The 27,786-nt window shown below is 36.1% G+C and overlaps 1 protein-coding gene across 1 annotated transcript in view; it reads right to left on the bottom strand.

Moving 5' to 3' along the window:
• Positions 1–612: 612 nt before the first annotated feature.
• The window catches only part of LOC114054136 (putative uncharacterized protein C8orf89), a 57,080-nt gene continuing 29,906 nt past the window's right edge, over positions 613–27,786 (bottom strand). The window contains exons 2-7 of the mRNA XM_027877279.1: positions 27,217–27,377; positions 21,921–22,071; positions 20,140–20,178; positions 10,929–11,021; positions 9,023–9,078; positions 613–876 (exon numbers count right to left, since the gene is read on the bottom strand). Of these exons, the coding sequence (XP_027733080.1) occupies positions 728–876; positions 9,023–9,078; positions 10,929–11,021; positions 20,140–20,178; positions 21,921–22,071; positions 27,217–27,343 (615 nt within the window). The 5' untranslated portion in view covers positions 27,344–27,377 and the 3' untranslated portion in view covers positions 613–727. The remainder of the gene's footprint in view (positions 877–9,022; positions 9,079–10,928; positions 11,022–20,139; positions 20,179–21,920; positions 22,072–27,216; positions 27,378–27,786) is intronic.

The following is a 27,786-nucleotide window of genomic DNA, read 5'->3' on the forward strand; positions in this document are numbered from 1 at the left end:
CAATGGGGTTAAGTGACTTGCCCAGGGTCATACAGCTTGTGTTATGTATCTGAGGCTGGATTTGAATTCAGGTCCTCCTGAATCCAGGGTCGGTGCTCTATCCATGATAAGTATTGTTTTTGCTATGACATTTGAGTAAATTCTTTTCCTAAAGAACTGACTCTGCTAACTAATTATCAGAAAGAAGTACACACATTGGGGTTCATGAGATAGTGTTAAAAGGATAGCCACACATGGGGTTACCCCTAGAAGCCTGGAGTAGAAGCAACTCTGCCTCTGGGGATCCAATCTGCTAATGCCCATCTGAGTTGGAGGAGTGTTACATGTAGTCAAAGGATAATTTCCCTTATAAAACCATGCACTAAATATAATGCTTACAAATACATCCATATTAATAGTTCATTTATAGGCATTAATGAGAACACACAAAAGACAGTGACTGTTTATGTCATAAGATATAGAAATTTTCTACCATGTATATCTTTCCATAAGACATAAATTTAAATGTCTCCTTGTAGTGTTCACAAAACATTCCACATACTGCTCAGTATATAAACACATACAATATTTATTGGTTATTTACACTTCCATTTTTAGGTAAATCATTGAACATTATATTATGCATGACTGCAAAAACAAAACAAAACAAAACAAAAACCAACAACCAACAACACACACCTACATCAGATACCAGTGAAGAAAACAATATCACCCCAAACAGTATTTGTCAGTAGTGTGGCAGCTCTCGTTTCTTGACTTTTTTAAATTTTTTGCTTGTTTCCTGACGAATAGTATCGTATTCTAATATGGCCAGTTCAGAAAGTCTCTGTAAATATTCTGGTGGTGCTCCAGTGAGAGGACTTCTAAAACTAAAACCTTAAAAAGAACACACAAAAACTCGAGACTTCAATCAGGCATGTATATATGTGTGTATGTGTGTGTTTGTACATATATATGTGTGTGTGTATATATATATATTATATATATATACATATATTTATTTGACAAATCTAATTAATAAGTAAAATACTTGCTTCACAATTGAACTTCAATTATGTCTTCACAGAACACTCTGAAACAGAAATGCTACTACTTATCACTTAGCCAATAAGATCAATATAAGCAAAATGGTAAGACATTTTGAAAGAAATTATTAATTCATCATGGAGATTTTGTTATATGCCCTTATTAAAGGTGACAGGGAGAATGGAAGGCAAGGGGAGGAGTGTGATTAGTATTAATAAATGGTAGAATTTCAATAATACAAAACTAAAAGGAACAGTTACATTTAAGACAATCAGTAACTCACTGAAAGTTTATTTTTTTCACTCATTCTCTTGACCCTTTATGGTCAACTTAGCTGGCTAAAGGAAGAAGTAAAGTGGTACATGTTAAAGAGCCTAATAATTGAGATTATATTAACCGTGCGTCTGTAGAATATGTACAAAAATATGATATTTTTCTACACTACCATCGGCAAAAGCTTCAATAGCTCTAAAGTGTCAAGAATATTTTCCTTTAATTTTCCTTAACCAATATGAATTTTTTTTAGTTTAATTTGGTAATGAGAAAAACTATTATTTTGTATCTGGTGACACAGTAGATAGAACACTGGATCTGGAGTCAGGAAGACATGAGTTCAAATCCAGCCTCAGATACTTGCTAGCTATGTGACCCTGGTCAAGTCACTTAACCTCTGTCTGCCTCAGTTTTCTCAGCTACAAAATGGAGATAATAAAAGCATCTATCTCTCATAACTGTTGTGAGGGTAAAATGAAATAATATTCGTAAAGAGTTTTGCAAACTCAAGGAACTATATTAATGTTAGCCATCATCATGATTATCATCATCGGATACATGGAGAAACTAGTAATTGAAGTAAAAATGAAAGGAAGGCAGGATAGGAGTTTACCTTTTAAAAAAAATTCATAATAGAAACGAGCTGAAAAGCTGGATGTAATCTCACATATATCCTAGATTTTAGGAAAACAGATTAACAGAGAATTTAAAGTAAAAGGACAAACCAATGATCTAAATTTCTACTAAGGAAGTTAGCCCCAAAGGGATAGGAATGATACTTGAAGACAGGATAGTTATTAGGACTGCAATTATCATTTGTACAGGGAACACTCAGATAAGCAAACTCCCTCTACCAGTACAGGTAAGCAACTGCTGTACAATTCATAGCCTTAGAGAGCTGTCTAAAGCATTGCTTTGTAAAGTGCCTTGTCCAGGGTCACACAGGTGAGTACATATCAGAGGCAGGACTGGCATCCAGGTCTTGCTGATTCTGAGGTCAGCTTTCCAAGCACTCTACCAAGGCTGCCTCTCATGTTTAAGGACATTGCAGAAATTATCCCAATGGGGAAGAAAAAGGAAGAGAGGCAGGGTGGCAAAGTTAAAGACACTAACATGCATAAATAAAGAACTCATAGTCTTGCTCATAATTTTTTGAAGAAATTTATTGAAGATGGAAGAAAGGGCAAGTAAATGAGGATGAATACAGAACAGCATCCCAGTCTTATGAGAATATGGAGATTGAAAGCTGAAAACCGGCTGAAGCTGTCAAGTAATACTAAAGAAAATAGGATTTTGTTAGCTATACAGGACTAGGAGGTGGGTCAAAGAAGGGACAGGGCAGCTTGAATAAACAGGATGATGATGATAAATGATGATGAGGAGGCTGACATAACCAAATTTGTCTTACTTCTCTTTTCTCTGTCAATACTACTAATAAAAGTCTACATATATTATCTCATTTGAGCCTGAAAACAACACAGCAAGAAAGGTACAACTAGTGTCAGCAGATTTGTACTGAGATTTAAATCTTAAACTAAATCTCAGTACAAATACTCTTGACACTCAATAGCTATACAACTATGGACAAGTCATTTATATTCTGTGAGTTTCATTTTCCTCATATTTAGAATGAGATAACACCTGTAAGCTAGGTGACATAGTGGATAGGGTGCTGAGCCTGGTATCAGGAAGATTCATCTTCATAAGTTCAAACAAATCTAGCTTCATACACTTATTAGTTGTGTGACCCTGTGCAAGCCATTTAACCCTGTTTGCCTCAGTTGTCTCATCTGTAAAATGAGCTGGAGAAGGAAACAGCAAACCACTCCAGTATCTTTGACAAGAAAACCCCAAATATGGTCACAAAGAGTCAGACACAACTAAAAAGTGACCAAACAACAACAACTCTTAACTCCAAATCCAGCACCTGAAGAATGGTCTTTGACTATTAACAAAGATATGAAGGTGAAGACATGAAGAGATGGTAAGAGAGTTTCAGACAAGACACTTGACACTAGCTGTGTGACCCTGGGGAAGTCACTTACACCCAATTGCTTCTTCTCATCTTTTTTGATGAACCACGCTTGGTGATCTTTGAAAAAGTTTGGAGAGTGGAAGAGATGCCACAGATGGAGAAGCGCAAATGTTCCCTTCAGGAGAATAGAAGCCTTTTGGGGGTATTTTATCTTAGTGTGCTGAGTACCTCACAGTACAACACTTATACAGAGTAGGCACTCATAAATGCTTGTGGAACTGAATTTAAATGTAACCTCAATTTTCAAAAACGGAAGAGGATATGGTCCAGAAACTATGGATTTCACTTTAATTCTTGACAAAATTCTAGAATATATTGTTAAGTGAATGACTTACAATAATTTAGAAATGGAAGTGATGATCACTAAAAGTCAGAAAAGCTTTATCAAGGTGGGGCCATACCAGATCAATTTCACTTCCTTTTTTGAGAGGGTAACTAAATGGGGAGATGAGAGGAGGGCTTTAGAAACAATACACATAAATTTCATCAAAACATTTAACAAATTTTCTCATGCTATATTTGTGGACAAAATGGAGAGCTGTGATATCGTTAGATTGATTTGGAACTAGATGAATGATAAGACCAAAAAAGTAATAGGTTTATGTCAATTTAGAGAGTGGGCCCTAATGGAGTGTCCCAGGCATCTGTCCTTTCTCCTAGGCCATTCAGAACTTTTTTCACCGATTTTGATGAAGGCATATATGTCATACTTCTCAAATTTTTTCCCTAAATGTGATCTGGCCTACCTATCTCCCACCAAAACACAGTGACTCGGCCAGGATCATAAGAAAAGTAATTCTTGGCTTAGGTAGATCAGCAAGTAGGTTCTCTGGCCAGATTATCAAGCAAACAGAAGATTCTTCCCTCAGAATATTAACCAGTTCTATTTCTTTTCCATGAATATTTTATTGTCCATCAGAAACTGTATACTTATAAATTTTGTTTGCCACTTCTTAAAGAATTTTTATATAAACAAGAGACACAAATACGCTTATAGGCAGTCATATATAGTCAGTCCTGATTTCATGAAAAGAAAATTTTCTTTTATTAAGAGTTTGCTAAAAGAATATATTTTGTCAGACCACATGCCTGAATTTTTGCTTCAGGAAATAGTCACCAGAAACGTGGTTCATCACTCATTTATCCAGTGACTCAGGGCTTTATTCAGGCGTGTACTGAAACCAGATTTAACTGGCTTGGGAGGGCTGATTATTAAATTTGCAGCGGGATCACTTACACTTCAAAAACTGGAAAGTATATATCAGGGCTTAATATATTGTTTTGCTGGCTGTCTAGACTTAAGAAATTGCTAATAATGAAGATTAAACTTGAAATTTCTTTCCAGCCCAGTTGTTAAACATTTACCTGCAAAACCCTGTATTGCTTTATTAACACTACTTGAGCTTCGCAGGAATGTAGTAGAAGGCTCGAGAATGAGGTTATTACCACACTGATGACCTGATTGACCTGATGACCACAGGCTAGTAAAAACAATAACAACTGGCATTTATATAATGCTTTAAGCTTTGCAAAATACTTGACCATTCATTCATGCATTGAGTCTCCTAACACCCTTGGCTTTATCTATAAAAGAATAGCACAGAGCTATTGAAAACCAACAAGCCAAAATGAATACAGAAATTTCAGGGAGCTTTCAAAGGTTATGTTATTCCTTCCCAGGATTTGCACTCAGATCTTCCTGACTCCAGGCCCAGCACTCCATTCACTGCCCTGAAGATGAGGAGGGAGTACATTCCAGGCATAAGGGATAGCTAGTGTGAAGAAGGAAAACAAATATATCAGATGATGATTATCAAGAAAGCCACTGTGGCTCAACCAGAGAGTGCTGCAAGGGGAATTATGAATTGCAATGCCGGAAAGGGAGATTGATTCACCTAGGTTGGGATGGACTTCAAAAGCTAGGTATGTATTTAAGGACACATTTGTCTTTGAATCCCCAGTGCTTAACACAGTAACAGGCACACAGTAGTGCCAGGTACTAAATAACTGCCGGTTAATTGATTGATCCTATCTAATCCTAGAGGTGGTAGGGACCATTGAATTTTCTGAGTAGGGGACTGAGGTCAGATCTTCACTTTGATGCTTATATATGCTATAAAAGAGGACAGATGGAGTGAGGAAAGACTTGAGATAGGAAGACCAATTAAAAGACTACTATAATATTTCAGGAGAGAGGTGATGATAGCCTAAACTAAGGTGGTGATGTGAAACACAAGTCTGTAAGATATTGTGAAGAAATGACTAATGTGTCAACTGGAGATGTTGGGTGTGAACCTGAGTGCCTGGAAGGATGATGGTGCCCTGGACAGAAATAGAAAACTTGTGGGGGGGGGGGGACAGGTGAGAGAATGAGTTCAGTTTTGGATACTTTGAGATGCCGACAAGATCTCCATTTTGAAATATCCTACAATCAGTAGGAGACGCATACCTTAAGTTCAGGAAAAAGACTAGAGTGAGATATATTGATTTGAGAGTGAGATACTTAAAGATGAAAATTAAATTTATGGGAGCTGCTAAGATTAATGAGGGTAAAGAGAGAACAGAAGAGGGTAGAGCTTTGGGAATACCTACAATTGGGGCGTGTGATATGGTTGATGAACTAGCAAATGATACTGGGGAGTGATCAGACAGGAACTCCAGCAAAACCCTGAAATTCACAGCAGACTGAATAATGATCAAGAGATCCAATAAGAGAATACAGCGACTTCTTTCATCCCAGAATTGCATGAAGTCAGGTAAAAGCCTAAGAGCAAAGCCAGGGCTAGTATAGGATGGCTAGTATGGAACTAGAGAGGGCCACGGCCATGCCAGGCTCTGTGTCCTGAGGCAGCAATAACTGAGAATTCCCCTGAGAAAGCCCCAGTGTGAGGATGCTGGAAGTGCTGGTGGCAGCAACAGCCAGCATGTGCTAATTGATGCCAACCAGTGTGACTATGCAGTGCTCAGATGAAGACAGGTCAGGTCCAGGGCTCTTAAGTCTTCATGCTTAGTCCTGAGATGCCAGAGAGGAGCCTGAAGATCCAGTACTCTAAATCGCAAAGATCCAGGGATACCTAACCCTGGAGGTAGAGGTAAGCTCAGGAACCCAGGACATGACCAAGCTGGACCAACCAATTCACCTAAAAATGCAGCAGCAGGTATAACCTGACCCTAACATAAAGCCCTCATTTAGCCACCCCGGCTGAGGAAATGAGTATATCAAAGAAAACACTGACTAAAAAAAGTCTGCAAAACTAGATATTCCTCCAAAAGCAAAGAAAAACTACATTAAAAATTGTTAAGCAGAAACTCAAAGGAAAAAATGATTTTCTACAAGTCCTACAAGAATACCTAGAAGAAATTAAACCAAAGCTAAAAGAGTGAAATAAAAGCTTTGAGGAAAGAACTGGAAGGACAATAAATAGCTTAGGACAGAAAACAGTTAACCTTTCCCAAGACATGGACTTCCTGAAAACTAGAATAACAAAACAGAAGTTAATAAAGCCATGAGATAGCAAGAAATATTAGAACAAAATCAAAAGACAGAAAAAGTAGAAGAAAATGGAAGCTATATGATATAAAAACAATTGATGTGGAAAACAAGTCAAGGAAAAATTAATTTAAAAATTCTGTGCTCCCTGAAAACCATGGTTTTAAAAAATCCAGAAACTACATTTCTTTTTTTTGAAACTAGCTCTTCCTATCTCTCTCCCAGGCTACAAGTGTGGTAGCTGGCCACTGAGTCTGAATCCCACTGCTCATCAACATGGCAGCTTTTTATCCGCTCTGTTTTTGACCTGGGCTATTTGCCTCACCTTAATAATCATAGGAGCTCACCATACTGGTGGCTGGACTTAATGCAGATACCCTCTCAGCTTAGCCCACTATAGCTCGGAATTCCTAAACTCAAGTGATGCACCAGTCTCCGCCTCCCTAGTAGCTAGATTAGAGGAGAACATCAACCTCTCTACATGTAACAGGATCACTTTTCATCTCAGACTGAAATACATACGAGATTTTGTTAATGTGCTTGGTTCCTTCAAGGATGCAGATCAAACCCCTTCATGTCTGCCCATCCTTGTCTACATCCTCTCAGAAACTCTCAGAGGGAGTCTGCCCAACATACTGGGGAACTTTCACACTTTTTTCTTGATCACAAGGAAATCAGCGGTGCGAACAGGCTCTCCATTATTTGCTCCTCATTTTTATTGTATGACTAGTCTCAATGTCTTTTTCTATGCATTCGATCATTTTCGAAACATTTTACCAAAAGTCTTCTCAGGCTAGATTTCTACAGGAATGATCTTTCTGACCCATTGGAGGCAGTTGCTTCAGCTCTGAGATAACTCAGAATGATGGTAGAAATATTAGAACTTTCAGAGAAAAGCTACAGAAAGTAATTGCAAGTTGCTGGAAGATACTTTAATTTCTCTAGAAATTATAAAAAACACTAAGTGGAAACTAATATTTAATATACACAGTGTGACTATGAAGTAATGTGACTGTCTTAACAACCAAACCAGAACATCTAAGTAACTATTCACCTTGAATATTCCCCCTCTGTTAGAATTGTTTCCACATCCATGAGTGGCCGTTACCTGACTACTTTGAGTGATGGTAAATCTTCATCGTTTGAGAGTAGGTTTGATTTCTGAATCAGGTGAATAAAATCGTATTTTGGTCAAAAGTCAAGTTGTGAGTACAAAGCAATGAGATGGATTTTCTAAGAGTGTCTCTGAAGGCAATTCAAAAAGGCACTCCAAAAATGTGTTGAATAATGGTAGCATCATTAGAATAATTTATAGGCTCTCAGAGTAACTACTTTAAAGGAGTCAACACTTATTTAGATATACCAACCATATAGAGGCCAATAAAGGCCACACTACCCTCCCTCTCCCCACCAAATCTAGCTCCCTGAGAGTAGCATATAATCATAATCTCAACATCTAATAATGGTATAGCTATAATGGACAGATCAGAAGGACAGTAAAAGTTATGGTAAAGTAGGTGATGATAAAAATAAAGTACCATTAACTGAAAAATGTTTTTAAAAAAATTGTACAGTAAATATATTTCATATTATCATTCTGTATAATTATTTTTCAGTATACATATCTGTATTTTTTACTTACTAAAGTGATTTTATTTTAGGGGTAGGGTCAATATTTAGATCAACACAGTTCTGGTTTGTTCATTAACAATGAATAAACACAATTAGTCTCTTTATAGTCACATTTTGCCATTAAAATATTAATACTTGGACCTTACAACTTCTTTAAATATTTTCAGCCATTTGAGATTGGGCTTGAGTTTAGCCTACTGGGAAACAGGACAGATTTTGAGTGGAAATTCAAAGTAATTTTAAAATTGGCTTTCCCATTTTTTATTTGTTAAAGCTTACTGATCTACAAAAGTGTTGATAGTCTTGTACACTTCTTTGACCTTTACATTGTTCTAACTTTCCTGAGATTATTCAGTCCAATCCTTTCACTGTAGAGACAAGAAAAATGAAGCTCAGAAAGTTTAGGTGACTAGGAAGTGGGACAGCCAACTCTCAAATCAGATCTCCTGACTATTGACAGTTACAGTGTTTCCACTACACAAGACTGCCTCAAATAAAGGAAGTAAAACTACATCAGAACCATTATTGGAAATGTAGGGGAGGTAGAAAATAATCATTCTGCTCACGTTTTGTTTTCTCCTGAGGTGATAACATGCTGTCTGTTTGGTTACTCTTCACTGACCTAAATAATGACATATAATAATTTACTTTTATATAAAAGCAGTGCTGTACACTATTGAATTAAATCCTTTAGAATTGAACAGTCTGCTTAAAATGAAACTCATTTAAATGTTTTGTAATGTTGTACTGAAATGATAGCTCTGAATTCTGGTTAAAAAAAAAAAAAGTGATACAAGTGAGTGAGAACTGCAACTGGCCTCTGCCATCAAACATTTATCAGACTGCAAGCTCCTCCCAAGAAAATATACTAGAAAATAGACTATCGTATTGTGTTTTGTTGCTTTTTTTTTTAATTTTTGTTTTATATACCCTACACCTCACACATGCTACAGGCTCTTAAAAATGTGTGTTGAATTAAATTAAATCTTGATCATCATTGGCTGTAAGATGAATCCTAGAGACAAAGATATCAGGCCTCCAACAGTGAAGTTATCCTCATTATCTATCATTTAACTGGGTAGAATTTAATTAATAATGAACTCAGCTAGTCTGAGTCTTGGTTTGTCTGTCTTTCTTTCTTACTCCTTAAATAAGGAAATCTACCCCTTCAGTAAGGGTACTACACGGAAAAACGGAGCTGCTGTAGTTTGGCAGAAACAGTTCTGGGCTTCAGATTGGAGAGATAACAGGTATAAATCCTGCCTCTGAAATTTTTAGTTTTATATAATTATATAATTTTTTGTTATCGTTTTCACGATAGGAGTTACTCAATCTTTTTGAACCTCAGTTTCCTCATCTGTAAATTAAGAATAATATAGCCTGCATTACTTTGTGAGGATCGAATAAGATAATGAATATAAAGCATTTTGAATACCCTTAAAGTCACCTATTAGCTGTGTTAATTCATATTATAAAATTATAGTACAATACAAGATTTAGAACCAGAAGGGAACTTACAAATTATCTGGGTATAAATCTTCTATTTTACTGATGAAGAAGCTGAGACCCAAAGAGTTTATGTGAAATCTTCACATTCACACAGTAGAAAAAAATCAGACTAGTTTCTCTAGAAACAATTTCCCAGTTTTATTATGTCCTTGTTTATTTTATTTCTATGCTATATTACTATTGGATTGCTAGGTGGCACAGTGGATAAAGTTCCAGGCCTGGAGTCAGGAAGACTCCTCTTCCTTAGTTCAAATCTGGCCTGAGACACTTCCTAGTTGTGTGACCCTTGAGCAAGTCACTTAATCCTGCTTGCCTCAATTTCCTCATAGTGAAATGAGCTGGAGAAGAAAATGGTAAAGTACTGCAGTATCTTTGACAAGAAAACCCCAAATGGGGTCACAGTCGGACATGACTGAAAAATGCTATATCTATATCTATATCTATATATATTTTTTTTTGGGTGAGGCACTTGAGGTTAAGTGACTTGCCCAGAGTCACACAGCTAGTGTGTATCTGTGGCTGGATTTGAAATCAGGTCCTCCTGACTCCAGGCCCAGTGCTCTATCCACTGTGCCACCTAACTGTTCCAAAATGCTATATTTTTAAACAAATGAATTCCATTATAATTATAACTAACTGATTTTAAATGAACATAAGAAAAAACTCTTATCTTTCTATTTTATAAAAGTTCTAACTCATGCCAGATAACTTCTCAAGAGCTATAAATTTATTTAAACTATACTACCAATGTGATATCAGAGGTTGACAGTCTGATTTAAAACATTACTTCCCTTTAAGATTACCGTAACAATGTTAACATGAACATTACCTAAGAATTACTATTGACGATCCCATTATCACTAAAGAGAACTTTTGCAAAAGATATTCTCTCAAGAGTTTCAAAAAATAAAGTATTCCTATTGTGGGGCTATGGGTCAAAATGAACAAGAAATATATACTTTCCTGTTTTTTAAATTCTCTTCTTTTACAGACTGTTGCCCAGGGTTCTGAGATAAAGAAAATGATGGCAGGCAAGTAGGCATATCTTCATTCAAGCTAAAATAAAATTTAAAAACATTTTAAAAGATATTTATATAACATGCCTAAAGCCTAATTGTTCCTCATATTTCACAAAGTTAAATGACAGTATACAAGTCAATTTAGAATTCCAGAAAATAACTTCACAAACTAGAACAGATCCAAAACAAAGAAAGTAAATAAAAACAGCACAAATTCAGTGTAGTAGACTAAATGGACAAGATGCTTAATAAACGTTTGCTCAGGGGCAGCTAGGTGGCACAGTAAATAGAGCTCTGGCTTTGGACTCAGGAGAACCTGAGTTCAAATCCAGCCTCAGACACTTAACACTTACTAGCTGTGTGACCTTGGGCAAGTCACTTAACCCTGATCACCTCAACAAAAAAGAAAAATAAAATAAATAAATAAACATTTGCTCAATGAACATATAATAAATGGACAAATGGGAAGGACCTCTTCATAATTAATATTCCATTTCCTTTAGAATAATAAAATGGCCAAAAAAACCCCAATAATCTGGCCTCCAAGTAATTGTAACAGTGCTGAGTGTGTGTTGTCTGTCCTTCGTCCTAGTTGGTAGAAAGCCTATCAAGTAAGGCTGTGCTATGAACTCAACCTTTGATTATTTCTTGGTTATTTTCTTGAAAATTAATAAGAAAAGTTCAATATCAGTCACCTTCCTTAAGGAACAACCGTGGTTTCTTTCTTTTTTTTTAATTAATAAATTTATTTATTTTTAGTTTTCAACATTTACTTCCACAAGATTTTGAATTCCAAATTTTCACCCCATCTCACCCCTCCCCCATCCCAAGATGGCATGTGAATACCCCTTCCCCTAGTCTGCCTTTCCTTCTGTCTCTACTCCCCTTTTCTTATCCCCTTCCCCTTCTATTTTCCTGTAGGGCAGGATAGATTTCTGTACCCCATTTCCTGTATTTCTTATTTCCCAGTTGCATATGAAAACATTTTTTTTAAACATGTGTTTTTAAAACTTTGGGTTCCAAATTTTCTCCCTTCCTCCCTCCCCACCCACCCTCATTGATAAGGCAAACAACTCAATACAGGTTATATATGTGCAGTTATGCAAAACACTTCCATAGCAGACATGCTGTGAAAAACTAACTCTATTTCCCTTAATTCTATCCTGCCCCCCCATTTATTCTGCTCTTTCTTTTGACCCTGTCCCTCCTCTGAAGTATTTGCTTCTGATTACCCCCTTTCCCAATCTGCCCTCCTCTCTATCATCCCCCTACTCTCTTATCACCTTTCCCCCCTATTTTCCTATAGGGTAAGACAGATTTCCATACCCAATTGAGTGTGTATGTTATTCCCTCCTTAAGTCAAATTCTATGAGAATAAGATTCACTCATTCCCTCTCACCTTCCCCCACTTCCCCTCCACTGCAAGAGCCTTTTCTTTTCTGTTTTTTTGTGAGATAATTTATCCCATTCTACCTCTCCCTTTCTCCTTCTCCTAGTATAATCCTCTCTTACCCCTTAATTTTATTCTCCAGATATGACCCCTTCATCTTCAACTCACCCTGTGCCCTCTATCTATTTATCTATCTGTATATATATGTATATATATACACATACATATAATTTTTTCCCTCCAACTGCCCTAATACTGACAAAATTCTCATGAGTTACAAATATCATCTTTCCATGCAGGAGTGTCAACAGTTCAACCTTAATAAGTCTCTTATGATTTCTCTTTCCTGTTTACCTCTTCATGTGCCACTTGAGTCTTATATTTGAAAGTCAAATTTTCCATTCAGCTCTGGTCTTTTCATCAAGAATGCTTGAAAGTCCCCTATTTCACTGAATGACCATTTTTTCCCCTGAAGGATTATACTCAGTTTTTTGTTGTTTTTTTTTTTTTAAGTGAGGCAATCGGGATTGATTATACTCAGTTTTGCTGGGTAGGTGATTCTTGGTTGTAATCCTATTTCCTTTGCCCTCTGGAATATTATATTCCATGCCCTGTGGTCCCTTAATGTAGAAGTTGCTAAATCTTGTGTTATCCTGATTGTGTTTCCACAATACTTGAATTGTTTCTTTCTGGCTGCTTGTAATATTTTCTCCTTGACATAGGAACTCTGGAATATGGCTACAATATTTCTAGGAGTTTTCCTCTGGGGATCTCTTTCAGGAGGAGATCGGTGGATTCTTTCAATTTCTATTTTGCCCTCTGGTTCTAAAATATCAGGGACAACTGTGGTTTCTTGATTAATTGGTTCTTTACTTCTTTGTACCCTCACCCTCTCTCATTATTGTTATTGTGATCTATACTCCCAATCTTTTATCTACATTGCCCATCTTTCCCAACTTTTCATTGTTCTGTGTTTCCTTCTCATTGTTTTCTAAGTTTTCACAAAATATATTAATATAATATGTAACTGGAAGTGTAATTCTTATTTAAGATAGAGTCTTTTGCCCACTCTCCTCCTCAACTCCCACAACTGATCTCAAAGACTTATTCCTTGCAGGGCAACTATTACTATAATTTGAACATAAAATAATATGCAAGTAAATCTACAGGAATAATTTCAAGGACAGTTGAACATTTAGTCATTTAAACTAATGATATTTTACATTGTAGGTAATCTTTTTAATAACAGCTGCTTGTCAGTATCAATATTAATGTGATATAAAAATTTTATCAATTAGTTATGAATTTACATACACATGAATGGCTAGTAAGACAGCAGATACTCTGTGTTTAACTTTAAAAATGGTCTTTTTTTTTTGTTTGTCTGTTTGTTTGTTTTTTGCTTTCGGTGAGGCAATCGGGGTTAAGTAACTTGCCCAGGGTCACACAGCTAGGAAGTGTTAAGTGTCTGCGGCTGGATTTGAACTCAGGTCCTCCTGACTCCAAGGCCAGAGCTCTATTCACTGTGCCACCTAGCTGCCCCTAAAATGGTCTATTTTGAGTAATACTAAATTTTCACAATATTTATTTTACTAAGGTGAAATTTCACATATTCATTAAACAATCAAATGGCATTTTTAAGCACCCATCCACAATGTGCAAGGCATTACAGTAGGCATTAGGGAGACAAAGACAAAAATGAAAGTCTCTACCTTTCTAGAATGATGACCACAACTATATTATCAACAAGAAAACAAAACTAGAGGGAGAAAAAATTCATACATATCTGAAAGAAGGTCTAGAAGAAAAGTGGGTTTTTGCTTATTTGCCAATTAATTTGGCTTTATTTTTATTATGTTAAAATACTTAAGAGTTTTGATTTATGCTTTTATTCCTTTATTTTGTAGGTTTACTTGATTTGTCTTCTTTATAGTTATTAAGCTCAATTTAATAAATTTTAAAATCACCATGGCTTTCGGGAGGAATGTGTAAGCATCCCATTGTTTGAAGCAATTAGTATTATTACCTGTGAATAAGAGCATTTAGAAAACATCACCATAGAGAGTGCTCTGATTTGGACATTGTTCAGGACATCATCAACAAATATGGCAAATACCATAAGTAAATAAGTATGTCTCCTTGTTTCATGCTTTCATGTTGATACTCAACAGATTATTGAATAAAAACTATGTTCATGGTTATGCCCAGGGTGTTGGGAGGCTCAAATGAGATAATGGATGTGAAACACTTTGCAAAACTTAAAGCACTATATAAATGCCAGCTATAATAATTATTATTATTAGCTTACAGTCACCAGGCCTCCAGTCTAGTGATGACTTCATTCCCTGAGCCTTCTACTGCTCTCCCACTGTGCTCAAACAATGTTTACAGAGCATTACAGGGGTGTGCTGGTAAATGTCTAATAACCAGGTTCTGTGGGGGAAAAAATGTGTGTGCACACGCTTTTAAATTTAATCAGCCTTATTAACACTTTCTTAAATCTAGACAATCCACAAAACAATAAATCAAGCTCCAATTTCTTAGGTGTCAATGCTCACACTGAAAATATAAGCCCATTAGAGTTGGCTCCAAGACGCCCTTGGCTGTATGTGTTGGTCTTGTATGGTTTTAGCACATACCTGAGAGATACTTTATTTTAGGAAAATCCTTAAGGCTGCATCTTGTTCTACCAATCAAATGCTTTTTAAAAATAATCAACAAATGGTAGACTGAGTAAGCCCTTATAAATTCCAAGTCTCTCAGTCAGTTATGTATATGACCATAATGATTTAGTTTAAGAAAATTGTCTCTTAACCTTTCCACATTTTCATCAATGATACCCTAAATTAATATATAGACTATTCTCATGAAAATTGTACATAAAGATGAGGAAGCAGGCAAAAGAAAAAGTGAACTATCTTCTCAGGTGTCTTTTTTGGTAAAAGGACCATCTTTATTGTTGGACCTCATCTACATCATCAACTCTACTCTAAACCTCCCTATTTCTGTGGAGGATACCACCCTTCTGTCAGCCACCCAGGCTGCTAAGTTAGGAATCATCCTTTATTCTTTCCCTCTCCATATCTTGTAGGGGGAGGAGCTGATGTGCATACACATATATTTTGCTTGCCAATTTCCTTTTTAAGTTTTATTGACAACTTCTGTTTTTATAGTAGCCATTTCTGGATAGTGCTTCTCCCCACTCCCACTATGAGGCTTCCTTTTAACAAAGATAAGCAATTTGGTAAAACCAACTAACACAGGGACACATCTGAGGGCACACACCACATTCTGCACCTAAAATCTTCACCTCTTGAAGGAAAGGAAGGAAGTGCATTTTTCATCTCTTTTCTGGGGCCAAGTTTGGTCACTTCAATTAAACAATATTCACCTTTATTTCACTGTTATTTTCGCTCATATTATTGTAGACCCTATGTATATTGTTTTCTTGGTTCTACTTCTTTCATTGCATCAGTTCATTCTAGTCTACCCATGTTTCTTTTAAATCCTCATATGAATTATTTTTTATAATTCAGTAATACTGTATTCCATTCAAATGCCAAAATTTGTTCAGCCATTCCCCAAATGATGGAAATCCACTGAGTTTCCAATGTTTTGCTGTAATCAAAGAACTGCTATAGATATTACAGATATTTTAGCCTATAAAAGATCTTCTTCCAGCAATAGAATCCCTGGGTCAAAGGACAGGATAGTTCCAAATCCTTATAAAAGATAAATTATTTTAACTTATTTTGATAAATATTTTCCAATTACATGTAAAAAATTTAACAATCATTTTTTTTAAAACTTTTGAGCTCCAAATTCCCTCCCTCCCTCCTGCCCTACCCCCCTCCTTAAGAAGGCAAACACTTTAATTTTGATTATATACGTGAGGCCATGACAAATATATTTCCCTATTAGCCTCGCTGCAAAAGAAAACACAAACAAAATAAAACAATAGAGCTGGGGAAAAAAAAAACTATGCTTCAATTTGCATTCAAAGTTAATCAGTTCTCTGGAGTTGGATAGCATTTTCCATCATGGGTCTTTTGGAATTGTCTTGGATCACTGTACTGCTAAGAATAGCTAAGTCATTCACAGTAGATCATCATTACAATGTTGCTATTACTGTGTACAATGTTCTCTTCATTCTGCTCACTTCACTTTGCATCAGTTCATATAGGTCTTCCCAGGTTTTTCTGAGACCATCCTGTTTGCCATTTCTTATATCACAATAGTGTTCCATCACAATCATATAACACAACTTGTTCAGACATTGCTCAACTGATGGGCCTCCCTTCAATTTCCAATTCTTTGCCACCACAAAAAGAGCGGCTATAAATATTTTTGTACAAATAGGTCCTTTTCCCTTTTCTTTGATGTCTTTGGGATACAAACCTAGTAATGGAATTGCATGCATATTTTTATAGTCCTTTGGGCATAGTTCCAAATCATTCTCCAGAATGGTAGGACTATTTCACAACTCCACCAACAATGCAGTGTCCAAATTTTTCAGCATCCCCTCCAGCATTTCTCATTTTCCTTTTGTCATATTAGCCAATCTATTAGCAAATTAGCCAATAGCCAGTCACACATAATAGCCATGAGGTGGTATCTCAGAGTTGTTTTAATTAACATTTGTCTAATCACTAGTGATCTGGAGCATTTTTCCATATGACTAGCGATAGCTTTGATTTCTTCTGAAAACTTCTCATATTCTTCGACCATTTATCAGTTGGGGAATGGCTCTTATTTTTATAAATTTGGCTCAGTTCCCTACATATATGAGATATGAGGCCTTTATCAGAGAAACTTTTTGCAGATTTTCCCCCTAGTTTCCTGTTTTCCTTCTAATTTTGGCTACATTAGTTTTTGTCTGTGCAAAAGCATTTTAATTTCATGTAATCAAAATTATCTATTTTACTTCCTGTAATCTCCTCTTTTTCTTGTTTAGTCATAAACTCTTTCCTTATCCATACATCTGACAAGTACATTTTCCCAAGCTCTCCTAATTTACTTATATCACCTAATTATGCCTAATCAATTTATCCATTTTGATATAAGGTATGGGATGTTAGTCTATGCCTAGTTTCTGCCAAACTACTTTCTAGTTTTCATTCTTTTTTTTAACTGTTTTATTTTTCCCCAAATACATGTAAAAACAATTTTTAACATTTGTTTTTTTTTCTTATTTTTGAGTTCCAAATTCTCTCCCTCTTTTCCTCTTTCTCCCCCCACCACTAAGAAGGCAAGCAATTTGATATGTTATACATATGCTATTATGCAAAACATATTTCCATGTGAGTCATGTTGTGAAAGAAACATAAACAAAAAAAACAAGAAAAATAATGAAAGTAAAGAAAAAGTATGCTTCGATCTGCATTCAGACACCATCAGTTCTTTCTCTGGAGATGCATAGCAATTTCCATCACAAATCCTTCAGAATTGTCTTGGATCATCGTACTGCTGAGAATAGCTAAGTCATTCTCAGTGGATCATCATTACAATATTGCTGTTACAGTATACAATATTCTCCTTGTTCTGCTAATTTCACTCTGCATCAGTTCATATAAGTCTTTTCAGGTTTTTTTCTGAGAGCATCCTGCTCATCATTTCTTATATCACAATAGTATTCCGTCACAATCACATATAACAACTTATTCAGCCATTCTCCAATTGATAGGCATACTTTACGGTTTTCTTTGCAATTTATGTCAAATGGTGAGTTCTTACTTCAAAAGCTTGGATATTTGGGTTTGATCATTTACTACTGTGTATTGTGTACTTATTCTATTCCATTGATCCCCCACTCTATTTCTTAACTAGTACCAGCTTGTTTTGACAATTACTGTTTTATAATAGTTTGAAATCTGGAAATGCTAGGCTACCTTCATTAACATTTTTTTCCCACTGATTCCATTGATATTCTTGACCTTTTATCCTTCCAGATGAATTTTGTAACTATTTTTTTCTAACTCTATAATTCTTTGGTAGTTTGAATGGTATGACATTGAATAAGTAAACTAACTTGGATAGAACTGTCATTTTATTATATTGGCTGGGCTTACAGATAACAATTGAATTTCTCCAATCATTTAGATCTGTCTTTATTTGTGTGAAAAGTGTTTTATAATTGTATTCATACAATCTTTGGGTTTGTCTTGGCAGGTAGACTCCCAAGTATTTTATATCTTTCTATCTCTTGCTGCTGGACTTTGTTGATGGTACATAGAAATGTTGATGATTTATGTGGGTTAATTTCATATCCTACAACTTTGCTGAAGTTGTTAATTGTTTCAACTAGTTTTTTTAGTTGATTCTCTAGAGTTTTCTAAGTATAACATCATATCATCTGCAAAGAGTGATTGTTCTGTTTCCCTGTTGACTATTTTTTTCTTCAATTTCTTTTTCTTGTCTTATTGCTATAGCTAGCATTTCTAGTACGATACTGAATAATAGTAGTGATAATAACATCCTTGCCTCACTCCTGATCTTACTGGGAAGGCTTCAAGTTTATTCCCATTACAGATAATGCTTGCTCTTGGTTTTAGAAAGATTACTTATCATTTTAAGAAGGCTCCATTGATTTATATGCTTTCTAATATTTTTAATAGAAATTAGTGTTGTAGTTTGTCAAAGGCTTTTTTGCATCTATAGACATAATCATATGGTTTTTGTTGTTATTATTATTCATATGGTCAATTATGCTGTTAGTTTTCCTAATATTGAACTAGCCCTGCATTCCTGCTATAAGAATATGAGTCATTCCCCAATTGACAAATAGTTAAAGGATACGAACAGGCAGTTTTTCAATGAAGAAATCAGAACTATATATATCATATGAAAAAATGCTCTAAATCACCACTGATAAAAATTCAAATTAAAACGACTATGAGGTATCATATCACACCTATCAGACTGGCTAAAATGATAGAAGGGGAAAATGACAAATTTTGGAGGGGATGTGGAAAAACTGAGACGTTAACACACTGCTGGTGGTACTGTAAACTGATCCAACCATTCTGGAGAGTAATCTGGAATTATACCCAAAGTGTTATAAAACTGTGTATACCCTTTGACCTAGCAAACACACTATTAGGTCTGTATCCCAAGGTGATCAAGGAAAAGAACTTATACGTTCTAAAATATTTATAGCAGTTCTTTTTGTGGTGGCAAAGAACTGGAAATTTAGGGGATGCCCACCAATTGGGGAATGGCTACACAAGTTGTAATATATGACTGTGATGGAATACTACTGTTATAAAAAGTGATGAGCTGGTTGATTTTATAAAAATATGGAAAGACTTTCATGAAATAATGAAAAGTAAAGTGAACAGAACCAAGAAAACGTTGTATATGGTAAAAGCAATATTGTTCCAGGAATAACTGTGAATGACTAAGTTATTCTGGTATCATAAATACTCAAATCAACTACAAAGGACCTATGAAGGAAGATGCTATCCACCTCCAGAGAAATAACTGATAAACAGAAGTATGCAGAGTATGGTTTTACATATATTTATAAATCTACATCAAATGGTGGTCTTCTCTAGTGCAAGGTGGAGTGAGAGGGAGGGAGATAGCTTGGAACTTAAAATGTAACTCCCAAAAAATTAAATTAAAAAAATCGTATTTCAAGCTCTTCTCGTGTATGCAGAGTAATGCACTATTTGAACTGACATTTCTTCAAAGCTGAAGCCTTTTTCCTGGCTGCTTTCCAAATTTATTACTTGGCATAAAAATTCTGAAATGTACTATTACCTACCTTGGAATTTCAATCTTGGAGCTCTTCTCAGTTGGCAATCTGTAGAATTAATCAAATGATGAAAAAAAATATATTAAATCTAAAGTAATTAAAGCTATACCAAAAAAGATAAGAGAATGGAAACATCATCATGGTTTTAACAAGGCTTACTTTTTTTTCTGCCAAAACAAACTTTATTGCACAAAAAAATCATTTATGTACAGTCAGATATAAAGATGTTTCTTTGAGGGACTTCTGTGCATATATCTTCTCAACTCAAGATTAGAGCATAAAAGTTGGGCCACAACGCCAGAGGTGCTCTGCTCATGGCAGGATCAGGGAGAGGATTGTTGCTTGGAAGTAAAAACACTTAAATGGCAAAAGGACACCACTGCATCTATAGACCAAGAACACTCATCCACGACCCTGTGTCTTCTCCAACTGAGGGAATTTGGGGGCCAAGTCTAGTGTTCATCCCAGACCTACGCATCTTGGTAGATTAGCAGCCTCAAAACTTGTTTTGAGTGGAATAACAACCAATCTTGACTAATGGTTGCCTATGGTTCTCTTCCTACTCCCCAAGCCCATTTTACCCAGTTTGTTTTCTGTCCTACATCTCTTACAAAGAATTCTCCCCCTGTTACCCAATAAGCTCTAACCCCACAAAGATAAGTGTTTAGATTAAATATAGTTCTAGGTTATTCTAGAACCTCAGATCTAAAGTATATATTATCTGACTCATGAGGGAGAGGCCCTTTAAACTCTGACCTCTCTCTTCCACAGAATCCAGTCATTCTCCCTCACAGGTAGTTAGGGTGCTGACCAAAGCCTTAGGGTTAGCTAGACAGCTGTGTGGATGATGCCCTTAGGGGGAAATATAATACAGTAGGATGCTTGGGGCAGAGCCAAAATAGGGAGGAGGGGAGATGCCCAGCACTACAGTGCTTAAAGCATGTCTTTCTCTGTTAACCAGCCAGAAGGATCCTTGTAGCTAAATAAAGCTAGGAAGAGTGAGAGCTAGCCCTGCAAGCATCCAACTGAGCCAGCGAGGCTCACTTTTTTTTAAGGAACTTTTCTTCTCATCCTACTTCGATTAGCCAAGAAAGCTGTGATGTTTTTTCCACTATATGTAGGATTCTATACTCAGTATACTGGAAAGTTACAAGAAAAATAGCAGAAATTATTCTTGATAACTTGTAATAAATGAGTCATCAAGAGAAATAATTTTCTACTTCTATTGCAGCCTGGGGTCTATGTATCCACAATGTGCCCATGGCTATGTTTAAAGGAATCTGTGAATTTGGATAGGAAAAAAATTACAGCTTTATTTTTAATCTATAACTGAAATTTTAATATTAAAAAAATTCTGAGGAAGTATATCTATAGGCTCCTCCAGAATGCCAAAAGGGTCCATGACTCAAAAAAGGTTAAAAACTCCTGCTCTCAAGTCACTGCAAGTAGGAAAATTTTCTAATAGTCACATTTAAGTATTTTTCTTATTATTTGGATTTTGCGGGGTTTTTATGTTAAAAACTTCTAACTCTCTCATGAATGGGTTCCTATGTATATAAAGTTTCTCCAGCCTAACCATAAAAGCCATCGGTTTCCAAGGAATATTACATAACTCTATCCTGTCTATACAAATTTGGCAAAGGAAGAAAAACACTTAACATGTAGAAATTGTCAACTGAAGCAGACAATTTAAATTCTTCATTAAAATATTTATAATGGGCAAAAAAAATAATCAAAATCATTTCTGCAAAGAAGCCCCTAAAATACATCTAGATTTCTATAAAATCTACCTGATTTTAGGTGTCTTCAGAGGAGTACATGGATGTCTTTTAAGCACGTCTAGTGGAGCCTCTGTATTTTTTCTGTATCTTTGCACTTCTGGTAGAGATGGAATTGTACCCACTTCCTTGAAATCTTTCAGACCAAATATTGAGGAGTACTCTAATTTAAATATTTTCAAAGAAATACATGTTATTGCTTGATCATAAATATAATACTTCTTAAATTCAAAATAATATATTAAATACAAATATTTTAAATCACTCCTTTAAAAGTAAAGAATATCTTGAATTCATATAGGGCCTTTACTTGGAAGATTTTTATTTCCACATACCATAATTTCATTAAAGTAATTTTGATTTTATCATTTTAGTGCTCCTAACCCATTCCTGCCACAGACAAGTATATGTAAAGCTTCAGAATCCCAAAGAATAGCTGAGAGTTAGGTAAAATGACAATTCAATAGAAACTTGGGAGTCTCCAATTTCAGTTACTATCAAGGCTAAATTTGACCCACCAAAAGGATGTTAGAAAACAACAACTAGGTTCCAAGAGAGTTTCTTTATCTTTCCATTGTCTGACAGAGACTCTCCTCCTGTGGCTACAGTTTTAACACTATTCATTCCTCATCCAATTTTCATCAAAGGCACAGACAATAAGTAAAGAGGAGTGAACAATTCCAAACTGAAGTGGGAGAAAATTAAAAAACCATCCAAGAAACTCACATAATACACCAGATATTCTGCAGATGCTCAGAATTTGAAATAAAACCATATGAATAGAGACACAATAGCTATAGTCTCACAAAGCTATATTTAATAAGTACCATGTTTAATAAGTAGGGTACCTTTGAAAGTTGTCTTAACTCTTTTGGTCTAACGAGTTGGCTTTCAACAGACTATTAGTCCTCTGAATTATTGCTGAGCCACCTCAACAGGATATATTGTCTTTGTTGTTTTTATTTATCTTCTCATGTATTATGTCCTGTCTCTCTAACTAAAGTGTAACTTCCTTGAGGGCAAGGATTATGTCGTATCTCTAAACCTAGTATGGTTCTTTTTATATATGAGGCATTCAATAAGTATTTGTTGATGGTGGTGAACATAGATGTAGAACTGTAAAGGACCTTAGAGCCCCTGTAATCCAGGAGTTCTCAAACTGGGGTCTGTGAACTTTTTTCTAAAAAATTTTTTGATAACTATTTCAATATAATTTGTTCCTTTATAATCAAATGTATTTGATTTTATGCATGTACAAACTTTATTCTGAGATGGGATCCATTGGCTTCACCAGACTGACAAAGAGGTCCATGACACACAAAGAAAGTTAAGAACCCCTGCTCTACTTGAACCTCTTCATTTTACAGAAGAGGAAAATGAGGTATAGGGAGATTAAGTGATTTGACTAAGGTCACAGAATTAGCAATAATTAGGGCTTGGATTTGAGACAGATCCCCTGAATCCATATCGAGTGCTTTTTGTCCCCTTCAGCTAAATATGAAATTGTATCTAGATGCAAATTAAGGAAATATCCAACTTAAGTTTTGTTTTGGTGAAGTGAATTTCCTATCATCCCACTTCTAGCTGTAACACAGTCATCTATGGCTTATCTCTCTCCAAGGATGCATATACAATCCTTATCATTCCCTTGGCTACCCCACTAGTTCAGTTCCTCATTACCTCTTGCATGGATTATTTTAATAGCCTATTTTCAGGACTCCTGGCTCTCCTTACTCCACCCTACACTCAATCTGATCAGGTCACTCACTGTTCAAAAACCTTCTATGGCTTCTTAAAATTTAGCATCCAAGGCCCTCTACGATTTGACTTCAGTCTTCTTTTTAGCCTTATCTCACATTATCTCTAATTCATATTTTCTATGATGAAACTAAATGTAATTATCCACTGAAAATATACTATGCTCTCTTGCTTCTATCACTTTATTTGTTCAGTTCTCTCTATGCCCATCCCTTCATTCTGATATCCTTTATTTGGGCATGTTAATTCTATGGCTGAACATCTCTTTGGTACAGCGTTCCATAATTATGCAGCAGTTGAAAGTGATCTTTCCATCCTCAGAGTTTCTAGCATTTTGTATTTCTCTTATTCAGTGGAGTTTGTTGTTGTTGTTGTTCCAGATTTGTGATTTCATTGGCATTTTCCCAGTGAGAAAATCCTTCTACTAATGAAGACCAGCAACTGCTCTGTAATTTCTAGTCCTAGAGAGTAGCATAGTGCTGAGAGGTTAACTGTGATGCTGTTCGCTCAGCATCACATAGCTTGTATGTGTCAAAGGCAGGACTTGATCCCACTTCTTTTAGACTTTAAGGCCAACTTTGTCCTCATGATGCTATGATGGCTTTCATACATTTGTATTACAAGTACACAAGTCCATGCCTAATCCATCCTACTATACTATACATTTCAGAATGAAGGCAAGAATTGTGTCTTATTTATAAATATTTGTATCCTTACCATCCCCAATACTCCCAATATCTAGCACTGATTTTTTTGCCATTTCTCATGGAAAAGTTATTATTGGTAATATGCTTTAATATACTTATACTCCCACAATGTCTTTCCTTTGCATGTGGGTTACATGAAACTCTGATTCTTCTGAAATTGTCATGATCCAGAATCTGCAGCCATAAGATAACTGGGAGAATACTGGTATTAAAAAAATGTGTTCCTGCGGCAAGGGCTTGGAATCATTGAAAGTACTGCATAATTTCCCAAATTCAATCCAGCCCATTCTCCTCCTATTCAATACTGGGCCCAGCTTACTTTCTATCTACAGTGTTTGGACAAATTGAATTGACTGCATATTCAACAGCATGTCATACTACAGGTAATATGCATTCATTCATTTAGTTTTACCTGTGTAGATTCTAGGCTAGTCTGTGTTGAGTGGCTATAGATCTCATAGGAGAGGTATTTTGGCTTTCTGAGTTTCAATATAATCAGCAACATGTTTCCCACAAATGCAAGGTCTAGAAAGCCTCATCATCAATAACACATTTCTTCCATTTGAACTTGTTCCAAGACATCCTCCATACACTGTGAAACATATCTGGTAGGGTGGCTCTGGAGTCAAATCTCAATTGATACATGCCATGTGCGACCCTGTACAAGACACTTCGCCTCCCTGGACTTCAGGTACCTCATTTGTAAAACAAGGGGGTTGGAATAGATGATCCCTTCCAGCTCCTGCTGATGATATTTCGCAAGCATGTTTTCCTGTTTTATGCCTCAATTTGAGAAGCAAATGGTTATAATAGATAGAAAATTGGCCATTTAGCCAGGAAGAACAGGGTTCAGGTTCTGCCTCTGATGTGTAGCTTACAATCCTAGGCATATCACTTCACCATTCAGTGTTCCAAGTAATTTTCTAAGTCTAAGTTGCAAAATAAGAGCTGATCTTCACGATGCATGGAATTTTGTAATCAAAAACTCCTTATAACCAAGAAAACCTTAGGTTTGGCATTCCCTCAAAAGCTTTTATTTAAATTGCTATGTAGACCTGGGGGGCACATGATTATCTGATTTATTCCTTGATTGATACAGATCAGACTTTAGGGAGACCATCAGCACTACTGTCATATAACCTCTGCACCCTTTCAAGGCTAACCTACCTGAGAAAGCTATCTACAATTGGTGCTTCTTCTTAACCATCTTCAATCTGACTTCTGACCTCAACATGCAACTGAAATTGCTTTCTCCAAAGTCATCAAATGAGCTCTTAATTGCCAGATCTAATGGATTTTTCTCAATCCTTATCCTTCTTGACCGCTCTGTAGGCTCTGTCACTATAGATCACCCTCTCCTTGATACTATCTTCTCTCTAGGCTTCTGTGACATTGCTCTCTCCTGGTTCTCTTCTCACCTGTCTGATCATTTCTTCTCAGTCTCCTTTGCTAGATCTTCATCCTGGTCAGACTTGATACCTGGGAGTTCCCCAAGGCTCTGTCTTGGGCCCTTTTCACCCTCTATTTTGTTTGGTGATTTCAGCAGCTACCATGGTTTCTCTATACAAATGACTCTAATATCTATCCATGCAGCCCTAACCTCGCTCCAGACTTCCAGTCTTGTATCTCCAACTGTCGGTTCCATAGATATCTCAAACTCAAATTGTCCAGAACTGAGCTCATTATCTTTCCTCTCTTCTTAACTTTCCTATCGGTGTCAAAGGCACAACAGTCCTTCCAAGTTCAAAACCTAGGTGTCATCCTTGATTCCTCACTCTCTTTTACTCCACCCCAATATCCACTCAGTTGCCAAATCCTACTGATTCTACCCTCAAAACATCTCTTACATGCACTCCCTTCTCTCCTCTGATATTACCACCACCATAGTGCATGCCTTCATCACCTCCCACCTCTTGACTCAAGTTTCTCCCCACTTTAAACCATCCTCCACTCAGCTGTCCAATTGATCTTCCTAAAGCATATATCTTACCACATCACCTCACTACTCAATAAATTCCAATGGCTTCCTATTTCTTCTAGAATCAAATATAAAACCCTCTGTTTGGCTTTTAAAGCTCTTCACAACCGTAGTGACTTCCTACCTTTCCAGGCTTTTCATACGTTACTCCTCTGCACATACTCTGTGATCCAGAGAAACTGGCCTTCTTGCCATTCTTTATATACAATACTTCTCCTGACTCTATGCCTTTTAATTGGCTGTCCTGCATGCATGAAATGCTCTCACTCCTCATCTCCATCTCCTCACTATCCAGTCAACCTTTTGCATTTTGGCTTCTATCTCCACTACTGTTTTTAAAACTACTTTGTTAATACTACACCATGACCTAATTGCAAAATAAAGGAAATCTATTATTAATCACGATCTTCTATCATCTCTCTGTGACATCAGACATTGCTAGTTATTTCTTCCTTGATACTTTCTACTTCATTGGCTTCCACAGGATTATGTCCTCCTGGATCTTCTGCTTCTCTGATAACTCTGCCATTTCCTTCAATAATCCCTGTTCTTCCTGTAGCTCCAGGCACCCCCTCCTCCCAAGGGGCCCTTCGAGGCTTTTTCCTTGGCCAGGTCCTCTTCTATTTAAACTGTAGATTACAAATAGTACTAGACACTGTTTCTGGTTCTACCACAGACTCATTGAGTAACCAAAATATATAACCTCTATTCACTTCATATTTTTTTTCCTAAAATAAAGATTACCCTTACCAGAATGTCATAGGGTAAATTATAAAATGTCTCATAAAGGTTTTAAAAATTCATTTTGTATATTCAAGATGTTACTAAGCATTTCTTCTGAAGCATAAAAATAAAGTAGCATTACCTTTTTTCATCTTTAGTGTTTCAAGAGCTGCTTTCTTCCAGCTATTTTCAAAGAAAAAACAGCCATCAAGTGAACTTTTGGTGACTCTTGAAGTTAAGTATCTGTTTTCAGGACTGAGTACTGGCATTTTATTTTCTTCTTTTGAAAATGAAGATATATCCCTAATGTGAACCACAAAATAAAAAGGAAAATGCAAGAATTTTAGGAATTTTTTTCTAATTTCTGCTCCAAACTGAAGAATAAATATTAACCTTAGGTTAAAAGAAAAATGCATTTTTAAAATTTTAAAGCAAAAGAACTTTAGGAATATAGCTAAAATGTATAGACAATGGATTTTTTTTTCAATCCTTTTCACCCTTGTCCCAATCAGGGGCAATGGAAAATCCATCACTTGTGGTTTGGCAGGGCATGGGGCTGTGGCCTTGGGTTGGTCAGTCAATTAACACTTATTAAGTGGCTACTATATGTCAGGCACATAGAGCTGGGGGATACAAAGAAAACTAAAAGTCCTTAATCTCAAAGAGCTCAGAGTCTAATGTGGGACAATGCTTGGCAATGGGCCAAGGAAAA

The sequence above is a fragment of the Vombatus ursinus genome, unplaced genomic scaffold, assembly GCF_900497805.2.
Source record: "Vombatus ursinus unplaced genomic scaffold, bare-nosed wombat genome assembly UNPS02014812.1, whole genome shotgun sequence".
Lineage (NCBI taxonomy): Eukaryota > Metazoa > Chordata > Mammalia > Diprotodontia > Vombatidae > Vombatus > Vombatus ursinus.